The following is a 20151-nucleotide window of genomic DNA, read 5'->3' on the forward strand; positions in this document are numbered from 1 at the left end:
GCTTCCAACCCTGATATTCTATGATTCTATGACCAGAGAGATTGAAGTGTTCTCCGACTGGTTTATGAATGTTATAATTCTTGACGTCGGATTTGTGTCCATGTATTCTTTTACGTAAAGACTGTCCAGTTTGACCAATGTAATAAACCAATAATCCCCTCTGCCATGTACATTGGTCAAACTGGACAGTCTCTACGTAAAAGAATACATGGACACAAATCCGACATCAAGAATTATAACATTCATAAACCAGTCGTAGAACACTTCAATCTCTCTGGTCACTCGATTTCTGACCTAAAAGTGGCTATTCTTCAACAAAAAGACTTCAAAAACAGACTCCAAGGAGAGACTGCTGAATTGGAATTAATTTGCAAATTGGATACAATTAACTTAGGCTTGAATAGAGAGTGGGAGTGGTTGAGTCATTACACAAAGTAAAACTATTTTCCCTTGTTTATTGCCCCCCCCCCACCACTGTTCCTCAGATGTTCTTGTTAACTGCTGGAAATGGCCCACCTTGATTATCACTACAAAAGGTTTTCTTCCCCCCCCCCCCACTCCTGCTGGTAATAGCTCATCTTAAGTGATCACTCTCCTTATAGTGTGCATGATAAACACCCATTTTTTCATGTTCTGTGTGTATATAAATCTCCTCACTGTATTTTCCACTGAATGCATCCGATGAAGTGAGCTATAGCTCACGAAAGCTTATGCTCAAATAAATGGGTTAGTCTCTAAGGTGCCACAAGTACTCCTTTTCTTTTTGCGAATACAGACTAACACGGCTGCTACTCTGAAACCTGTATTTTTAAAGTACATCTTTGCTATAGTTTAAGATTCTGAACGTGGTGCATTTACAGAAGGATCTATGTGTGATCTACACAAGTTCAAAAAAAAAAACCCCAAACAAACAGGTGCTTTTAAACATGCACATGTTGAAATAGGGACCTATAGTTTTTTTTCCAGATATGTTATGCGTATAGATCTCTGAAGGTGTGGTGACCATATTGATAATGTTTTGTCATACTTGGAAGCACTATCACCTCACTGTTTCTAAAAATGATCTTGTAATATCAGAAAGTCTGAGTGGCTAGTGCAGCAACTGACATCACTCAACTTGAATGGATTTTAACAAGATACCGCTATCATTTCAGATCTACATTTATTTTGTTCTAACACACATGCCGTGTGTTACCTATCACACTACTGTTTATCACTTTAGAATAGCACTTTAGAATAGCAAAGACCATAATTTTGTACCGTTTTTGTACAGTGCCTAGCACCATAGGGTCCTGGTCAGTGACTGAGGTTCCTGGCACTACCATACTACAAATAATACATAAAAATAACACTAATCGTATCACTACAGCTTATGAATCACATAGTTGTGGTTACGGAAAATTTTTAAACATGTCACTGAAATTGATCCAGCATGATACCGTGTTTGGGTTGATGCTCAATTTATTGTTTATGTCCTTCATTTTGAGCCAGATTCTGCCACATTTGTTGCAGTGGAACGATGTGCAGAATAACGCGTTGATCGTAATACTGAGCTTTGCATCAGTGGACCCCTGCACACAGTCCCACTGAAATCCATGGAGCTTTGCACAGGTGTGGGAATCCACACTCAGAGAGTTCAGTGTGGGCTCAGAGACCAAGATACTATTCAGCATGAGTAAAACTGTTAGAAGCTTGGTCTTTTCACACTGTTGGATCTTGCTTATCAGACTGATCACTTATTTCTAACAATAGACAGAAATATCCAACAGCCCCCCCTTCCTCCAAGAGGGTTAACAAACAGCTATTTTTAACTCACTGCATTTTTTCATGTCAGTACCCACAGAAGAAAATCTAACAATGCTGCTGAAAAATGTGCTTAATTGTTGATCATGAAAGTTAAAACCCTTGTACATTATATAGTACTGAAAATGCAGAAATATAATATATCCTGTGTAAAGGGGGAAAAAAGCCTACTTTTCTTTTCTAGTGAACTCCAAATTTACCCAATCTGCTTCTATCTTATCTATCCTGATACTGAAGATGTGAAACAATTCTAGGTACAAAGAAAAGGAGTACTAGTGGCACCTTAGAGACTAACCAATTTATTTGAGTATAAATAAATTATGCTCAAATAAATTGGTTAGTCTCTAAGGTGCCACTAGTACTCCTTTTCTTTTTGCTCATACAGACTAACACGGCTGCTACTCTGAAATTCTAGGTACATTACCCCCCTCTCCCACCCCCTGTTTACTATGGCTTGAAATGTAGATGAAAGGAAATGGGAGTAAATAGGAGAAGTGGTGGGTTCTGCTGTTGCTTCTGCTTCTTTAGTGTATGACATTCATTTTCTTTGTTCCCTGAGAATCTGGAGACTTTCTTGCTTTCTGTGGTGTGTATTTTTAGTTTCAGAGCTATTCAGGAACTGGGAAGGAGATTGTTTCAACGACAAAAGTGTGGGGGGGGGGGAAGCGGAGATAACTTGACCCTCTTTGATGTACTGATTACTCCTCCATCCATGGAGTTGTGGAGAAATTAAATACCAGGGCATACAAAGCCTTGAACTCTTTTGTGTGTTTTTACAGGTAGAGATTAGACTGGTTTGAATATGCTAGAAAAACAACGAATGAGTATGTTGACTGCTGCTTATTTAATCTTGGGCACTGCTGAAATGACACTGTGGGGCACAGAGAGAATGAAGGAGGGGCTGAAAAACTTAGCCAGAAAGTTGCACTCTCCAGATGATGACTTTGCAGAGACACCCCCAGTCTCTAGGCAGATGGGAAAGGAGGTTTGAACACAATCTGTGTAAAGCCCAGGTTGGCAAAGGAGAACGTGGGGGGGGGGGGGGCTGGGAAAGTGAACTGGATGGGACCCGGGGTGAGGCAAGTGTGAAACGAGACGGTTTACATAAGAGATTCCGATGGGTGTGGAGAGGGGGAGAGAAGCTCAGGGCAATGAGCATCTGGTCGCTCCCGAGTCAGAAATAGCCCTGGGATAGGAGCGGAGCCCCGGGAGAAAGCAGATGAGGGAGGAAGATAGGAAGGAAGAGGGCTGGGGGAGAGGAAAGTGAAGGGGGAGAAGCGAGAGGCGCTGAGCCTAGCACCAGGAGGAAGGAGCGGAGGAAAGTGAAAGTCTTGGAGCAGGCTGAGGGGGGCACAGGGGGCAGCCCGGCCTGGGCGCCCTGCCGGCCGCAGACATTGGCTCCTGCCCCCCCCCCCCCCCCTTGTGCCTCTGGAGAGGGACGCAAGGAAATTGCCTTTTGATTGCGGAAGTCGGCGGCCAGGGCTGAGGCAGAGTCAGCCGGGGTCAGCATGGCAGCGTGGGAAGTGCTGCGGCGAGCTGCCTCTTCCTCCTCCTCCTCCTCCCGGAGCCTGCAGCCGGCCGCGGGCAGCCCCTGCGCACCCCCTGCCCGAAGGAAACCTCAGGGAGCCCGGGGCCCCCCCTGAGCGCATGCGACAAGTGCCCTGCCCCGCAGAGGGCTGCCCCTCGCGCACCAGCCGGGGGGGGGAGGGGGGCTCGACCCAGGACCCATTTTTGGCAACTTCGCTTCTTTATCCCTCCCCACCCCCCCACTACGAGGATTATTGCAAATAAAACACTGGTGGCAATGCTGCGCTCGGCAGCTGGGGTCTCCTTGTGGATGGCGCTGGCCCTCATCAAGGTGAGCTGCCAGGAGGGGGGAAGGGGCGCCAGGGGGAACCCGCAGTCCCCCCCCCATCATTTCATCTTCACTGAGTCCATCCCAGAGCAACTCACCTGCACCCCCCTTTCCTGCTGCTCAGAGACTCCCCTCTGCCCCCTGCCACTCGCCCACCTCTCCCCCAGGTGAATTTCCATTGCTGCCTTCACCAGCAGCACTCCCCCCCCAGGGGCAGCGGGGGCAATGTCTCCTTTTCTTGACTCACGTTGCAAGTCTCCCCACCTGGTGAGCGACCCCAATGGCCCCAAGACCGACTCAGGGAATAAGGTGAGTGCTGCAGAAGTCAAGGCACGTTGTGGCTAATCAGCGGTCTGTGTTGTCCTCTCCAGAAGGGCCATGGGGAGCCTGTGAAATGCGCCATCAACCTGACGGAGTGGAGGGTCTCCAGCCGGTCTGTCTATCTCAGATGGAGCAGTTTGGGGAATCTCTGCAACTTCACCCTGACGTGCAGCTCTGACAACGCCTCGCACACGGAGTGTCATCCCGTCCAGAAGACTAACGAGTCCTACGAATGCAGCTACAATGGCTTAGAAGCAGGGACTTTGTATCATCTCAGGATTTTCTCTCTCTCGGACACAGAAACGAGGAACATCTCCTTGCAAACAGGTAAGGGAGACAGGTGCAGAAGTGCTGCAAACTTTTCTTTTTTTTGGCAGCGTAGGAAAGGGGGCTTGGGGCGGTTTGTTCCCCCCACAATCTTATTTCGAGGCTGATTTTCCTGACCTTGCTTTGATGATGGAAAATAGAAGGCAGATGATGTCCCAAAGGATTATTGACTCTGTTTCCAAAGGCACTTTAAATCTATATCGTTTGCAGCAGGCTGGCTGTAGAATTCCCATGCTTTAACTCCTTCCCAGTTGCTCTCAGTAAGTGCTGCTGAAAAGTAGCACTCTGGGCTTGAAGGGAGATTTTACTGTGAATAGTCTAGATCTGTTTAAAGGGTTTATTTTGTTAAAAAATAGACTTCAAACGATTATAATACAGAACAGAAGATCTATTTTGAAATAGCAGCATAAAATATGCTTTATGCTCTTCAAAGACGTTACAGATTCTCCGTTCATAGCATATTTGCTTGCATTTAAAACACAACTATTCCATTATAAACTAACTGAACCTATCAAGAGTGCATAACTGACTGTTTTACTCTGCATAACTTTACTGGAAATAAGTTTGACCAATTTCAGCCCGTGAAAGCTGACAGGTAGCTGTTCAAAGCTAATACTTTTTCCTAAAATAAAACTGCTTGTGATTATAGATAAAATAAAAATGTGTGTACAACATTTCCTACAAATACAAATCATGGGCATACATGTGGTATTACATAAAGACCAGTTGTTTTCAATAGGTTTATTGTATTGGAAACATAATTGGCTATAAATATACTAAAATATTTTCTATCCATATTCTGCAAATGCAGTGTCGTTGGTTTCCTATGTAGGAACAATTTATAGCTTTAAAACAAAGAACTGCACCAAACTATTGACTTCAGTGGGAGAAATATTGGACCCTTTCTTACATATACTGATGTTTTAATTTCATATAGTTCTTTTTTTAAAAAGCTGCTGAAATATAATATTTGACAGCCTTCTGCTAGTTGGTAATACAGGACCGCAAACCTGAGTTGTTAAAGTATAAAAGCCTCTATCATCTGATCCCCTCCCTTATCCCTTCCTGAAATCTTAGCTATAGAGAGGCATTGCAATTTTTAAAGGTGGTCTTTGTTTATGTCTGAAGGTGATAGTAGATGAATACTTAGAATTGACTTTCTCTAATCCTCATTGTTTTATTTCACAATTACTGTGCCTCTTCTCCAAATAATGTTAACTAACCTCAGTTAATTGGCAATCAATTAACTCAAGATAAAACAGTCTAGTGTAGTCAAATCCAGTGTGATAGGCATATATTCAATGGGAGAAATATTTTTAGTAGGGCTTGGTACAACTAATGGTTTCCATAGTAACAGCAATTTAAATCTATATCATGCATTGCTCCAACTGTTTTTAATATTGATGAGTCATACTTTAAAAGCAAAAATAACAAATTAACTTATCTAAGTAGCAGGTATCTATCACAATCTTGGTTGAATGGTAAAGGTTTTTTATATAGCCCTTGAATAGAAGATGAGCAAAAGATAGCAACATAGACAGGAGATTATATATTGTATAAGTGGAAAATGTTTTGATTATATTATAATATTGAATTTAGACAATGGTTTATATATATCATTTTTGACAGATTTCCATCTTGGTAAACAGCCTTTCACAGAATATAAGAAAATGACAGAATGATTGAAACAGATCTGTGTACAATATTTGTATGATCACATGTCTGTTGGATACAAAGTAACAAGATTGATGAAAGTTTACAGCTGAAATCCTCTAAATTAGTTTACCTTGATCTAGGTGAGGTTTGGGTTTGGATAGCAGAGAGGTTAGCAAGAAGGAGAGAGGGGTTTTTTATACATATCTCTCAAGGAGATTGTGAAAATTGCCTATGGAAGCAGCTACTTAGGTTGCTTTATCTGCAATATTTACTTTGCAATATCACCCAGCACCTGAATGTAGTCAAGTCATTTACATAATTTGGATTATGTATAGAAATACACAATTATCTGCCAAATGTAACTATTTACAATGTTTTAATTAATGTCTTTGATTTGTTAAGGTTTAACAAGGCAAAAGAATACATACATTAAATACAGTACATTTTAATATATAGTAATATACAGTTTTTAAAGAGGCTATTCCTTCATTTCCACTAGGGGCAACATTTTACTCTAGTTTTTTGGAAGACTTTCCACCCTTTTTTCTCACTGACTTCTAGTGTCAGTACTTTTGTTAACTAAGTTATGGAAACTGAATCTATAAAGGCATTTATTCTTGGAAACTAACCTCTGAGTGTGTTTGTGTGAGGGGACCTTTTGGGGCCGATTATACTGAAAGGCAAAACTCCCATTGACTTTAATAGGAGCAGAATCAGGCCCAGTGTGTATATAGATATATATAAAATAATCTGTGTTATAAAGACCACATACATAACTTCTTGTGAACGTTCAGTACTGCTGACGCTTTTATAGGCTGGTTCTCATGCCGAGCTTACATTTTGCCCATGACGTTTTGCTTAATGCTGTACCTTAATGTCAAATGTTCACACTTACAATATGAAGCGGTAGGATAGTTAAAATAATGTTGAAGTTCAACTTAAACCCCTAAAATTAAAAAAAAATCATTCTATCTTCATTTTGCTCCATTCTGCTTTGGTATTTAAGGTGAGATCAATGTGTAGTAAATACCACACATGCTGCAATTCCTAAGCAAAAGGTTTAAATTGAGGAAATTAATTTGATTTGGTTTTGTGCGTATAATTCAGACTCTTAAATTACTTCAAGATACTGTAATTTAATACATTAATGTATTAAAAGAAAAACTGTATATGTTAAAAGACAGGGCTTTTTCTAAACAAGAAAAAAGAGTTTACTAAATTGCCATTTAATTTGACAACTGAAGACTATTAATTTGTAGAACATTGATCCAATATACCACAAAGGTTCATTCAGGTGAAGTCTGTCATGGTGATGTTTACTGAAGAATCTTTAGTCTACAGATTATTAATTAGAAAAGACAATATCTGAACCTCTACAACTGGTCTTTACTCCCCAAAAAGTGGCATAAATATTATATATATTGCTGTTTCATTTTGATAGTAGTGCTATTTTTGGAGAGCACAAAATGAGAGGGGAAATGCTGATAATTTATCAGAACTGAGCTCTACAGATAAATTCTGCAATGTATACCTAAAATTACAGATGTGATTAGGCATCAAGTTTGTGCCTTTGGCATATTTTAGTATTTATATTGGCAGTTCTGTAGTATTTAAAGTACATAAACTAGTATACAAGATATACATTTACATATATATATATTCCGGACAATATTATTGATATTTTAAAATTTGTGATGACAAAATATGTGTCTAGGGGGCTTGTAACCCTTATTCAAATGTGAATAAGGACCACTGTATGGATAAAGGTGGTAGGATTGGATTTTATGTTTTCAGACAAAAACACTTAGGCCCTGATTCTGCAAACACTTGTGCACGTGATTAACTTTTTACATCTGAGTAGTCCCTCTGAGTGACTTCAAGGCATTACTTAGAACATTAGAGCCAGATTCACAAGATAACTGCATTGGGCTCCATAGGCAATTAGATGGAGAAACACCTATCTTCCCCTGGTTTGTGCATCGCACTGGGGCTTAGGCATCTGAACACCTAAAGGGGAGCAGCAGAAACTTTTCTGCACACTAGCAGAAACATGGGCACCTGTGGAACTTTTACTGCAAAAACGTAGGCGTTGCTTGAGCTTAGGCCTACAGGGTTCAGCTATAGCTGAGCAGAGGGCTTGTGAATCCCATTGTGGTCTGATTCTGGAATTTAGGCACCAAAAGTAGCAGTTAGGTGCCTAAGTACTTTTGTGAATCCAGCCCTATTTAAAAAACACTTTTACATTAGTTCTAAATTATGGTTAAATTTGTGGGAAAATACATATTTTAAAATCCAGACGTAATTAATTGGTCTTTAGAACCTTGAAGGTATCTTAATGAAGTTTTTATTTGGGTATTTCCTTAGTTTTTGAATAAATTATTTAAAACTTTCAGTTGACTCTTATATTTTCATTCATAAAGACACTAGGTTTAGCTATAATTAGAGGGGGTTTTAATACATTGTACAACATGGTATTAGGCCTCAACTGGAGTATTATGTCCAGTTCTGGGCACCACGTTTCAGGAAGGATGTAGACAAATTGGAGAAAGTCCGGAGAAGAGCAACACAAATGATTAAAGGTCTAGAAAACATGACTATGAGGAAAGATTGAAAAAATTGGGTTTGTTTAGTCTGGAAAAGAGAAGACTGAGAGGGGACATAACAGTTTGCAAGTACATAAAAGGTTGTTACAAGGAGGAGGGAGAAAAGTTGTTCTTAACGTCTGAGGATAGGACAAGAAGCAATGGGCTTAAACTGCAGCAAAAGTGGTTTAGATTGGACATTAGGAAAAACTTCCTAACTGTCAGGGTGATTAAGTGTAATGCCAACAGACCCTGGTCACTGGCAGGCGGGATCAAACCGGGGACCTTTGGAGCTTAGCGCATGAGCCTTTACAGCATAAGCTAAAAGCTAACTGGCTGTTAGCCAAGGCTGTAGAGCAAACTCATTTTATCTCTCTCTTTAAGTGGTCTCGCTGCCACTAGATGGGACAGAATACCATACCCAGGAGGTGTGTGGGTTACATAAGCACTGGAATAAATTGCCTAGGGAACTTGTGGAATCTCCATCATTGGGGATTTTTAGAGCAGGTTGGACAAACACCTGTCAGGGAAGGTTTACATAATACTTAAGTCCTGCCTTGAGCGTAGGGGACTGGACTAGATGACCTCTCAAGGTCCCTTCCAGTTCTATGATTCTATGGTATTCTCCTAAAATACTACACTGGTAGATACTGTTTCTGCCTTGACTCAGACTGGTTCCACTGACAAATACAGGCACCTGTGCTAGCAACCACTTTGAAGTTAAGTATTTGAACTGAACAAAGTAAAAATTCTTTCACCCTAGTAATATACCAACAGAGTTCATAAACTCAGTCAGACTCCAAGTCAATTTGGAGATAAGACTAAACCCCTTTATTTTTTTTAAACTCCACAGATATTGATGGACCATCCTTGTAATTCTATAAATTGTGAGATCTTTGAGACAAATGTCATTTACTGTATCTTGTACAGCATTGAGCATAATGGGGTCCTGACATAGTCAGGCCTGTAAGCATTACAAATATTAAATAATAATCCTCTCAAGAGACAGATTATTAATAGAGAATACATATTGGAGTAGTGTGATATAAAGGTTTTATCATCATGAATATGGGCTTCATCTCTCACAAGAAGCAAAACGTTATGCAGCTCATCCCAAAGAAATTGATCATTTAAGGACTCTAGGATCAGGCCCATGAACTAATCTTCACAAAATTCCTGTGTGGTAGGTAAGTATTATCTCTGATTTATAGAAACGGAAACAGAGAGAGAGTTAAATTGGAATTTGAGAGTTCCCAGCTCTCAGACCTGTGCTCACATCCTAGATTATATCTTTCTCATGGATAATATATTATGTTTCCATAATTACAGTCCATCATGTCTTTGGGAATCTGCAGCTGTAACCATAACTAGTCTGTTAATCAAATGTACATACAAGGGCTGTGCATGTCCAGTAAGTACTCTTACTAAAAAATTTCACAACAACTAAGACATTAGTGTAGTGGAATTTAAAAAAAAATTAAACACCCAGATTTATTTCTTTTATATATTCAAAGGCATTGGTTCATTATAGAGTAGTATAAAAATATCTTCATGAAAATTTTTTATTTCTGTGATATATCAGTGTGGGACAGTTGCCAGCAGAGAATATAATAACAATGTAAATGGTTTTTTAAGTGTGTGTTTCCAGCCAGAGCTCTTTCAGCCCAGGCATTTCCCAATCTCATTGTTCCTTTGTTCTAACGGATGTACAAAGGACTGAGTGTTTTGTTTTCTGGGCCAGATAGATTAGATAAAGTTTGAATTTCTGAACTTCACCTTCTAGGCACGCAACTTTTTTTTTTTTAAATATACTTTGGAAATTAAATTCCACACCCAGCACAGTGTACATTATGAAGAAACTGTAGCATGTAAAATAATAATATGCTATTATCTTTGATATGATTTGATAAGAGACATGATTACAGTGTTGATTACTTTTGCAATCAGTCAGCCTAATCCTAATTATGTTGTTTCAGCAAGAATGAAAGATCCTTCCATTTATCACCTATGGTTCTTCTTCACTTAAGAATTTCCTACATCTCTTACCTTACATAATGCTAGTATTTGTTTGACTCCTAACGGGTGATTTTTTCTAATTCAACCAGTCACCTTCAAAGAATAATTTTACATTCTTGCTATTTGCCAGATAATAGTCTTTAACGGATTATTATATATTATAGGTGGAGCTGGTAGCAAAGTCTTATAATTAAGTATCGCGGGTAGCTGTGTTAGTCTGTATGCACAAAAACAACAAGGAGTCCAGTGGCACCTTAAAGACTAACAGATTTATTTGAGCATAGGCTTTCATGGGTAAAAACTATTTCTTCAGATGCATGGAGTGAAAATTATAGATGCAGACATAAATATTCTGACACATGAAGAGAAGGGAGTTACCTCACAAGTGGAGAACCAGTGTTGACAGGGCCAATTCAATCAGGGTGGATGTAGTCCACTCCCAACAATAGATGAGGAGGTGTCAATTCCAGGAGAGGCAAAGCTGCTTTTGTAACGAGCCAGCCACTCCCAGTCCCTATTCAAGCCCAAATTAATGGTGTTAAATTTGCAAATGAATTTAGTTCTGCTGTTTCTCTTTGAAGTCTGTTTCTGAAGTTTTTTTGTTCAAGTATAGCTACGTTCAAATCTGTTATAGAATGTCCAGGAAGATTGAAGTGTTCTCCTACTGGCTTTTGTATGTTACCATTCCTGATGTCCGATTTGTGTCCATTTATTCTTTTACATAGGGACTGTCCTGTTTGGCCAATGTACATGGCAGAGGGCACATGATGGCATATATCACATTAGTTGACGTGCAGGTGAATGAGCACCTGATGGTGTGGTTGAGTCCTCTGATGGTGTCGCTAGAGTAGATATGGGGACAGAGTAGGCAACGAGGTTTGCTGCAGCGATTGGTTCCTTGGTTAGTGTTTCTGTGGTGTGGTATGTAGTTGCTGGTGAGTATTTGCTTCAGGTTGGGGAGCTGTCTGTAAGCGAGGACTGGCCTGCCTCCCAAGGTGTAGGAGAGTAAGGGATCGTTTTCCAGGATAGGTTGTAGATCATTGATGATGTGCTGGAGAGGTTTTAGCCGGGGGCTATACGTGACGCCCAGTGGTGTTCTGTTGTTTTCCTTGTTGGACCTGTCCTGTAGTAGGTGACTTCTGGGTACCTGTCTCACTCTGTCAATCTGTTTCCTCACTTCCCCAGGTGGGTATTGCAGTTTTAAGAATGTTTGATAAAGATCTTGTGGGGTTTGTCTCTGTCTGAGGGATTGGAGCAAGTTCGGTTGTATCTTAGGGCTTGGCTGTAGACAGTGGATCGTGTGATGTGTTCTGGATGATACGTGCCTCTAGCTTTCATCAGGACACATCACAGTCTCAGCTCTTCGCAGCCCTTATTACTGAGCAAGGCCTCACACCCCCGCCTGAGGAGGCTAGCAAGTACCATTTCGCCCCAATTTACAGATAGGGTAACTGACAGGTTGCACAAGCTCACTTCAGAAGAGGTTGAAAATCAAATCCAGGGCCACATTCTGTGCTGCACTAAAACTTATGGCCCAATGGAGAGGGCGAAGGTGACTGTAAACCACCTTTGTGCCTCCCAGATTCTAACCTGCTCTAGCAGCTTGTGTGTCCCCCGGGTAAGAGCAGCCTTGGAGGATGCTTTAACTCACAGCAGCCTTACCAGGCTGTCTCCAGGCTTCTCCACAGCCCAGACTTTCCTGTGTGCAGAACGCTCTGGCTGCTACCCATCATGCCCCTGTCTGGCCCCGGCCCTAGCACTAACCTGTGCCAAACAGCACCACAGGGACATGTACACTAGCCATAGGATATTCTTGCTGTAAGGAAATCTCCTCAGGGCCACTCCCCCGCATTGTACCCTGTGTGCCAGTGAAAGGGCATAATTTGCAAGTCTGAAGCGGACCCCTATGGAAGGGTCAGTGTGGTTTAGATGGAATTTATGCAGGGGTGGGGGGGTTGGTTTAAAAAAAAACTTAGAAGTTTACGTACAAGAAATTACATTAAAAGAATATTTAAGTTTGCAAAGTCAGGCACTCAAAAGTTAGGAAATGCCTGAATCAAAGTTGCCCGTTTGTTTTATAGGGTCCCTGCTTTACTCAGGGTGCACAGTGAATGAAGCAGCGGGTTGAAAGAAGGAAAAGGATGGGTTTTGAGGGGGTTAAGACGCTGTGCTAGTATCCTGCACAGCTGGGATCTCTGTCTGGCTCTGCCACACTCTTTGTGTGTTACGTTGGGCAAGGCATATAGATGCACAAGGAGGCTGTATTAAGGCAGCACGGGCACTAAATTCAGTCACTTCCTAACGTTTGAGTGCTTAACTCTGCAACTTTAGTACTTTTTTGTTCATTATAACGTAACCATGTTATCAAATACAAATGGGAGCTTTAGTGCATCAGTGTATAATGACTTCTTTTAGTTACAAGAAACTATGAAATAATCAAAAGTCTGTAAATTTTGGAGTATACTTGCTATCATTTTTGGAGCTTAAGCTTTCTCTCAAACAGTTTGGCCCAAGATGACTACTTAATCAAAGAATAGTCCTTTAAAGTATACATTCTAAAAGCTTATATACAGCTTTTTTGGGGTTTTTTGTTATTGTTGTTTAGACCTGATGTTTAGGACAATACTTCTGGTATTGGAGACCCTTCCAGTAGAAGAGTGGATATGTATTGTCAGAAGGTGCTTATTCTGATTGAAGACAATAGCAAAAACTAAAACACTATCATAATTAAAATTGTACCTTTATCTTGAAGAACTTTAAATATACACACTTTTGTGTCCAACTTAACTGCCGGGGAATGCTGAAATATGTTGTGCATTTATTTGTGGTGTTGGTATTGTGCATCCAACTAAAAAACCCTCATAATCTGGCATAAGCACCTGAAAGTTAGTCACTGATGCTCTAATATTTATAGACTACATTATCCTGAGTCATTATGACTGCAGGGCTGTTTCTAATATAGTGATGCCATAGGTTTGTTGTCAACAGATTTTGAAACTATTTACACACACTGAAGCATGTGCTTTTCTATATTATACATATATCTGGGTTCTCCAGGGCCAATTCATAGGAAGATTAGTTGTGTTTTCAGTGAACATGGTGTTTGGAAATGGAATAAAGAAAAATTTTCAATAAAGATTTGCAGTGGAATGATGAAAAACTGGAAATTGTTGGAGTTGATTGAGCTAACCTGTAAAACTCTTCTAAAACCTAACTAAATTAATATTTTTGCTGTTATTTGTAATTACAGATCCCTTACCACCAGCTAAATTTGAAATTAATAAGGAAAAAACTACTTCCACAAGCTTGCAGGTCTCGTGGAGTCCATCCTCAGGAAAGGTGGACTGGTATGAGCTACAATTATCTGATCATAATAATAAAAAGATACAGAATGTCTCAATACAAGGAGGTATTTCAAGAAGAGAAGAGACCTTTTCCAGTCTAACCCCTGGGAGCAAATACAATGTTATCATCACTGCAGTTGCTGGAAATAAAAGCACCCCAGCAATTCACATCAGCGGATCTACTGGTGAGACCTGTTTTATGTGTAGTGCATCTAAATAAGGCTACTGAGCATTTTTACACACATTTTGAGGTTATGCATTTCAAAAAGGGTATAGATATGCATTTCTCCTAGATAGCAAGTTATGCATGTAATCAGTCTTCATTAACCTAACATGGTTCAGGTTGGTTATAAATAGAGGTAAACCAAGAATTTCTAATTAATTTTAAGAGACCTCTTCTAAGTATGAAGAAATGTTGGCAGGTCCAATTTGGCCATCAATTTTGGTTTTGCTTTTGGCAAACCCTAAACACTCAAAATCTTTGCAAAGTTGAACAGTTCAATCTTGCTCAGATAGTGAAGAAAACCATTACCTGTAAAACATATGTTTTTTATTTCATCAGTGCCATCCCCAGTGCAAAACATTCAGATCAGTGTCAAGACAGACACTATCCACGTTTCATGGCTACCTGGCTCTGGTTATGTGGATCGATACAGGCTGCTATTACTGGATAAAGAAGGACCGGTTCGTGAGATCAACCATGAGGAACGCTTACTCTCCTACACTTTTCTTGGACTTACAGCAGGTCACCTGTATAATCTCACTATCATAGCTGAAGCTGCAGGACTAGAAAGCTACAACTTTAAACTGGTTAGGACAGGTAATGATATCATAAATAACGCATAGCAAAACTGTGAGGCTGCAATATAGCGAATTTCAAAATAAGAAGTGGAATTGTTTGGTCTGGCCTAAACGGAACACTAAGGTTCATAATTCTGCCCTCTGTGTGGCAGAGCTCCAGCTGACCCCAATTGAATGTTGCATGCCTGAATCTAGGCAGCATACAGCCCCATTCTTTCATAGCATTGTATGGGGTTTAACTTAATTATCTGAGTTGCAGAGTTTAGTGGTTTTCTGAGAAGTTGGAGGTAATATTTCTGTAGATTATTTTTGGGGGGTTAGAAATCCTGACTTTGAGACTCACTGAAAACTCCTGTTGACTTCACTGGGAATTATGCACATGGCATGACAGTAGATGGTGACCCACTATTTAAATCTGCATGGAATAGCATAGGTCAAAGCGGTCACTTTAGAAAAACAAAACAGGAAGAAAAGAACCTTCGTAACTTTTGATACGTTTAAGAACAGCCCTCGCAGAAAACAAGGTGAGAGTTGTTGGTTTGCTTTTCTTCTGGTGAAATGTCAAAATACACAGGATCATATTTTGATCCCACTTACACTGGTGTCAATCAGGAATAACTCCAGTCAAACTACAGCTTTTGTTGTGCTAACACCTCTCTGGCTTTCAATAACCTTGAGCAGCGCGTGCCATTATAAGCCTTTACATTCAACATGCACAATCAATGAAAATAAGGAGGTGACTCGTGTATTTGATCATCCAGTGATGTTACAGTAAGCAATGTTAGTAGAGCCACTTTGGGTATAAATGGTCTTAAATATAGGTTTAAAAAATCAAACTACATGCCATGTACATGTTGTGTACTCTGTGGGTGAAATATTTTGTTTTCTTTTTCGTTATTTTTTTTTAGCCCCAGCAGAAGTCTCAGCTTTGATGGTGACGAATGATGGCAGCTTGGATACATTAAAAGTTACATGGAAAAGACCTCTAGGAAACCTAGATTTCTACAATATCACTCTGTCTCATCTTGGATCCATTAAAGAAATCAAAACTTTACAGCCCCAGGTCACAGAGGCTCAGTTTGACAAGTTGATTCCAGGAAGTCTTTATCAGGTCACTGTCAGCACAATCAGTGGTGAATTATTCACTGATAAGATGGCAACTGGCAGGACAGGTAAGTCTTGTGCATCAGTAAGAACATTTGTAATCAAAGCCTCTTTGATCTATCCCATTGAATACACTGCCATGTAGAAGATCATGTTGGAAGAGAAGCAGATTTGGTTGCTAGGCAATAGGAGGTTGCTGAGATTTGGTTGTTGGGTATAGTGTGCAGGTGCTGGCTGGTGTTGGTGGCCTGTGATGTACAGCAGGTCAGAATAGATTATCTAGTGGTCCCTTCTGGCCTTAAACTCTATGATTCTGTGAGGCAAAAATTGTTGGGCTGATCTTACTGTACTTCTTACAGTACTCCTTACTGCTTACAGCAACCTTGCAGCCAGTAGTCAAAGCTACAGTGCTGACCTGTCAGAAAGAAGCGGTGGTATATGCTGTAGATAGAAATCAGCATAGGTTGAGCCTGTAGCAAAACTATTCAGCGCCTGTACATTCAGTAATTTTTGCCTAATTTTATTATTTTGAACACAATCCAGAGAGAGAGATAAAACAGGGCTACAGTAAATGGAAATATGCATGTAAGGTACTGTGCAATTATTTAAAACTATCAACAAAGTATAACAACATTGCCCCTCTATGGTCATATATCTGTGGATAGAAGAACACTCACAAGTCAGACATGTTCAAGTCTTCGGTCTCAATCACAACGGTTCTAGAGTTCATTTATATATATTGGAACGGAGTCATCAATATTAAGATCCCAAGCATTTGATATGCTATGAAATTTGGTTGTAAGCAAGATCCTGGTTCTAGGCGTAGCTCATTAAATCTAAGCCATTTTGACTGCCCACAGCACTGACTAAAGCACATGACAGTCTTTGTGGTGTTGGGTTATTTATTTATTTTAGGTGTATAGCTATTTTTCATCTTATCTGATTGATCAAACTGAAAAGACTGCCAAAGTTCTGCCCACCCACATACTACTGTTAACCATGAGTCCACGTTACCTCCATCCTACACCTCTTGGCAGTTGGTAGAATTTAGATTGGAAAAGTTTTCAAGTGGGTGAAAAGTACATGCAGGACATCCAAAAATTGTTAATAGAGTCCATCTGAGTTAAACAACTACAGAGAACAGCAGGAAAAATAACTTAAAATGCTGCGAGTTTCATTCTGAAAATGCATAAGGTTTTCGCTAACCTCTGATTTAGGGTTCAGCATTTCTGATGTCAGTAACTGACAAACAGTGAGTTCTTTGTGTGGGAGAGGGTAAATTTCTCACTCAGATGGGTACTACACTTTGTCAAAACGCATTTTGGCCCAAATTTTTAAAGGTATTTAGGCATTGCTGCATTCAGTGTTGCAATGCCTAACTGACTTAGGACCATAAATCTCATTTTCAAAAGTGATTTAAACTCTTAAGAATCTAATTCCCATTGACAGGTGAAAAATCTGGGGCTTGATTTTACTATAACTGATTGATCAAAGCACTTCGGCAATGTCTGAGCTGTGAGCCAGGTTTCATTGCTGTCCAGTTATATTTCCCCAGAAAAAACACAAATTACTCACCTGTTTCTGTATTTCAGTTCCTCAGAAAGTTTCAGAGCTGAAAGCTAGCAGTGGTGGTTTGCTGAGGTCTCTGACAGTGAGCTGGCTGCCCCCTGCTGGAGACTGGGAGAGATACTACATTATGTTGTTCAACCTCTCCACTGTGCTGCTGAACACTACATTAAAGAAAGACAGAAGAGAATATGTCATCCAGGATATACGACTCATCCCAGGAAGACAATATGAGGTGGCAGTCATAGTGGAGAGTGGAGGCTTACAGAACACTGCTCGCTGCAAAGGCAGAACAGGTCAGCAATCTCATTATACTGATAGCATGAAACTTCAAAACTTTCAAGTTGGCTATTTTTAGTAGCTGGAAAAAAAATAAAATAAGTGGTATGTATTATACTCATTCACTAGGAAAACGCTTTCACATGAGCATAGATAACTATTTTAATTCAAAACATTTATAGTCATCTTCATAATAACTGTAAATGAAAGAGCAAATTCCTAGACTCTTATTATTTGTTTGTTTGCTTAATTTATTATTGGTCCAAATCCTGAATTCCTCATTCAGATTTTGCTCAGGAGTTCTATCCCTTTGATTAGCCACAATTTAATATTTAAAATAGTGACTCTCCTCTTTAAAAGAGATGGGACCAAATTCAGTGGTGGTGTGAAGAGTGTTATAAATTGCACATCAAATTTCAGGTGGTCAGAAAAAAGAGGTAAGAGGTAAAGCAGAGTGATTTGGTCTGGTTTTGCATTCATTCAGGCATGAGAGACCTGATCAGCATCTCACACCACTTTTACACTGGGATAACTCCATTGACTTCCAGGAAGTAACTCCAGTTTTACCTTGCACGTGAAAGCAGAATCAGACCCATGAGATATAACTGAGTGATGTACACATTAAGACAGTGGTCCATCCTGTGGTGTGTAAACGGCTGTATGTGAGAGTATGTGCCAGACTTTGTTCATCATAAATCTAACTCTCCTGACATCAGTGGAGATAATCTGCATTTGCACTGGTATAACTGAGATCAGAATAGTCTAAGGGCATATCAGGCTGAAGAAGAGAGGAGTACCTCATTTTCAAAATACACTTATACGCATCCTATAGTGGTGTAAATGATGAAAGGGTGCCTAATTTTATCTAAGGATGTCTCATGGGTTTAAGTTAGAGTAGCCTCTTCTCTGCCCTAAGATCCACCTGCATCACAGAAGCTGTCCTTTCTCAGATAAGTGTGCTAGATATAGGAACAAAGGGGCAGGTGGCTCACTATAAGGAAGCAGCTAAGGGCAATGAACAACACTGCAGATGCAAGTGTCCACCAGCTCAGCAGGCTGCATGAGAACATGATGAAAACAAAAAGCAGGTGGGTGTGAGCACAGAAATAGCACAGAAAAAACCAGCCTCTGCACACCACAGATGGTAGTAACAAATATATAGATTAGTTAGTGGCCCTCTTGGGAATCAAATGCTTGCAGCTTGCGCCTCAGAAACAGGTGCGGCATTACCCATCTATCAGAACCAAGGAAAGATACAAGGTTTCCAAGAGTTCAGTGCTGCTTTTTTTTTTGACTGATGTTCCTGGAGACACATCCGACATTCTTATAATGAGTGTGATATTGCCATTCCTGCAGTGGATGTTTCTGTGAGCAATGTGTGGGCTGGCTTCCCTGTCAGCCCTACTAGCTAGCTACAATCACTGATTTGAACTAGGCTGGTTCAGGAGTAAGGATTGCACCTCCAGTCTATGTGCTCCAGCAAGCATATACAATGGGTCAATTCTACTCTGTTACATCAGTGCAAATCCAGAGTAAGTGCAGTGAGTTTTATGGTGTTACTCTGGAGTCGCAGAATGGAATAAGTCAAATCAGAATTTGGTTTCTGAGTCTTAATTGACACTTGTTTTATGTGTAATAGGTAGGATTTTACTCTGTACCTGAAAATTAGTGTAATGGACACACTGAGAGGGGCATGAGGGAGTGTGTAACGGGAAAAGCAATCAACAGAAGGGTGTAAGATAAGGCAGGGTGTGCCTGATTGAGTGCTTTTCCTGCTACACCCTCACTTTCACTTCCTGGGTGTATAAACTGCACTCATTTTGCATAGCCACAGTATGCCAGATCAGTGCACGTTATATTAATTTAGCATTCACCACCGTTTTCTGGCCAATTTAACTCAGCAAAACAGATTCTGATCTCACACCGATGAAAATCCAGAGTAATTTAAGTCAAAGGTGTTCTGATTCTGATTTCTCTGGTGCAAACCTGCAGTAACTTCTTTGAACTCAATGGATTAACACTGGTATAAATTCAAAGTAACAGAGACCAGAATCTGGCCCATAAGCTGAAATTCAATTATGAATGCCTAGCACCTAGGGCCACACAGAGGTTTTGGGGCACCTGAGGCAAAATCTGAAGCAGAGGCCCCCTCCCACATCCTTCCAAAATAAATTACCACTAAAGAGAGAGCCCCCAAGGAGGAGTGGGGGCTTGGAGAGCGAGCCTGAATTCCACATACCCCACAGAGGTAGCTCAGCTCCTGTCCCAGGGGGCTGGGCCCAGCTGCCTGCTCCAGGCATTGCAACCTCACGTGTGAGGTCACACATCACTCAGGTTTGGCCCTCCGCTCCTCCATTCTGACCGAGGGGCTGCAAGGCCATATTTCAGTGAGTAGTGCTGCAACCCTGCATGCCAGATTGCAATGCCACTCTGTTTGGGAGCCCTCTCAAATAGGGGACCCGTGGCAAATGGCCCCTTTTGGCTCCCCACCAAGGGC

The 20151-nt window shown here is 40.6% G+C and overlaps 1 protein-coding gene across 3 annotated transcripts in view; it reads left to right on the top strand.

The window, feature by feature from the left end:
- PTPRB (protein tyrosine phosphatase receptor type B) overlaps window positions 1-20151 on the top strand; it is a 102784-nt gene that overhangs the window by 28845 nt on the left and 53788 nt on the right. For 2 of the 3 annotated variants that reach the window (XM_073327788.1, XM_073327789.1), the window contains exons 4-8: window positions 4030-4306; window positions 13811-14089; window positions 14467-14724; window positions 15614-15877; window positions 17402-17671. In XM_073327788.1, coding sequence (XP_073183889.1) covers window positions 4030-4306; window positions 13811-14089; window positions 14467-14724; window positions 15614-15877; window positions 17402-17671 — 1348 coding nt within the window. Of the gene's footprint in view, window positions 1-3122; window positions 3662-4029; window positions 4307-13810; window positions 14090-14466; window positions 14725-15613; window positions 15878-17401; window positions 17672-20151 lie in introns of those variants that run through there. The other variant, XM_073327790.1, reaches the window with a different exon arrangement.

This window comes from Lepidochelys kempii, chromosome 1, assembly GCF_965140265.1.
Source record: "Lepidochelys kempii isolate rLepKem1 chromosome 1, rLepKem1.hap2, whole genome shotgun sequence".
In the NCBI taxonomy this organism is placed as follows: domain Eukaryota; kingdom Metazoa; phylum Chordata; order Testudines; family Cheloniidae; genus Lepidochelys; species Lepidochelys kempii.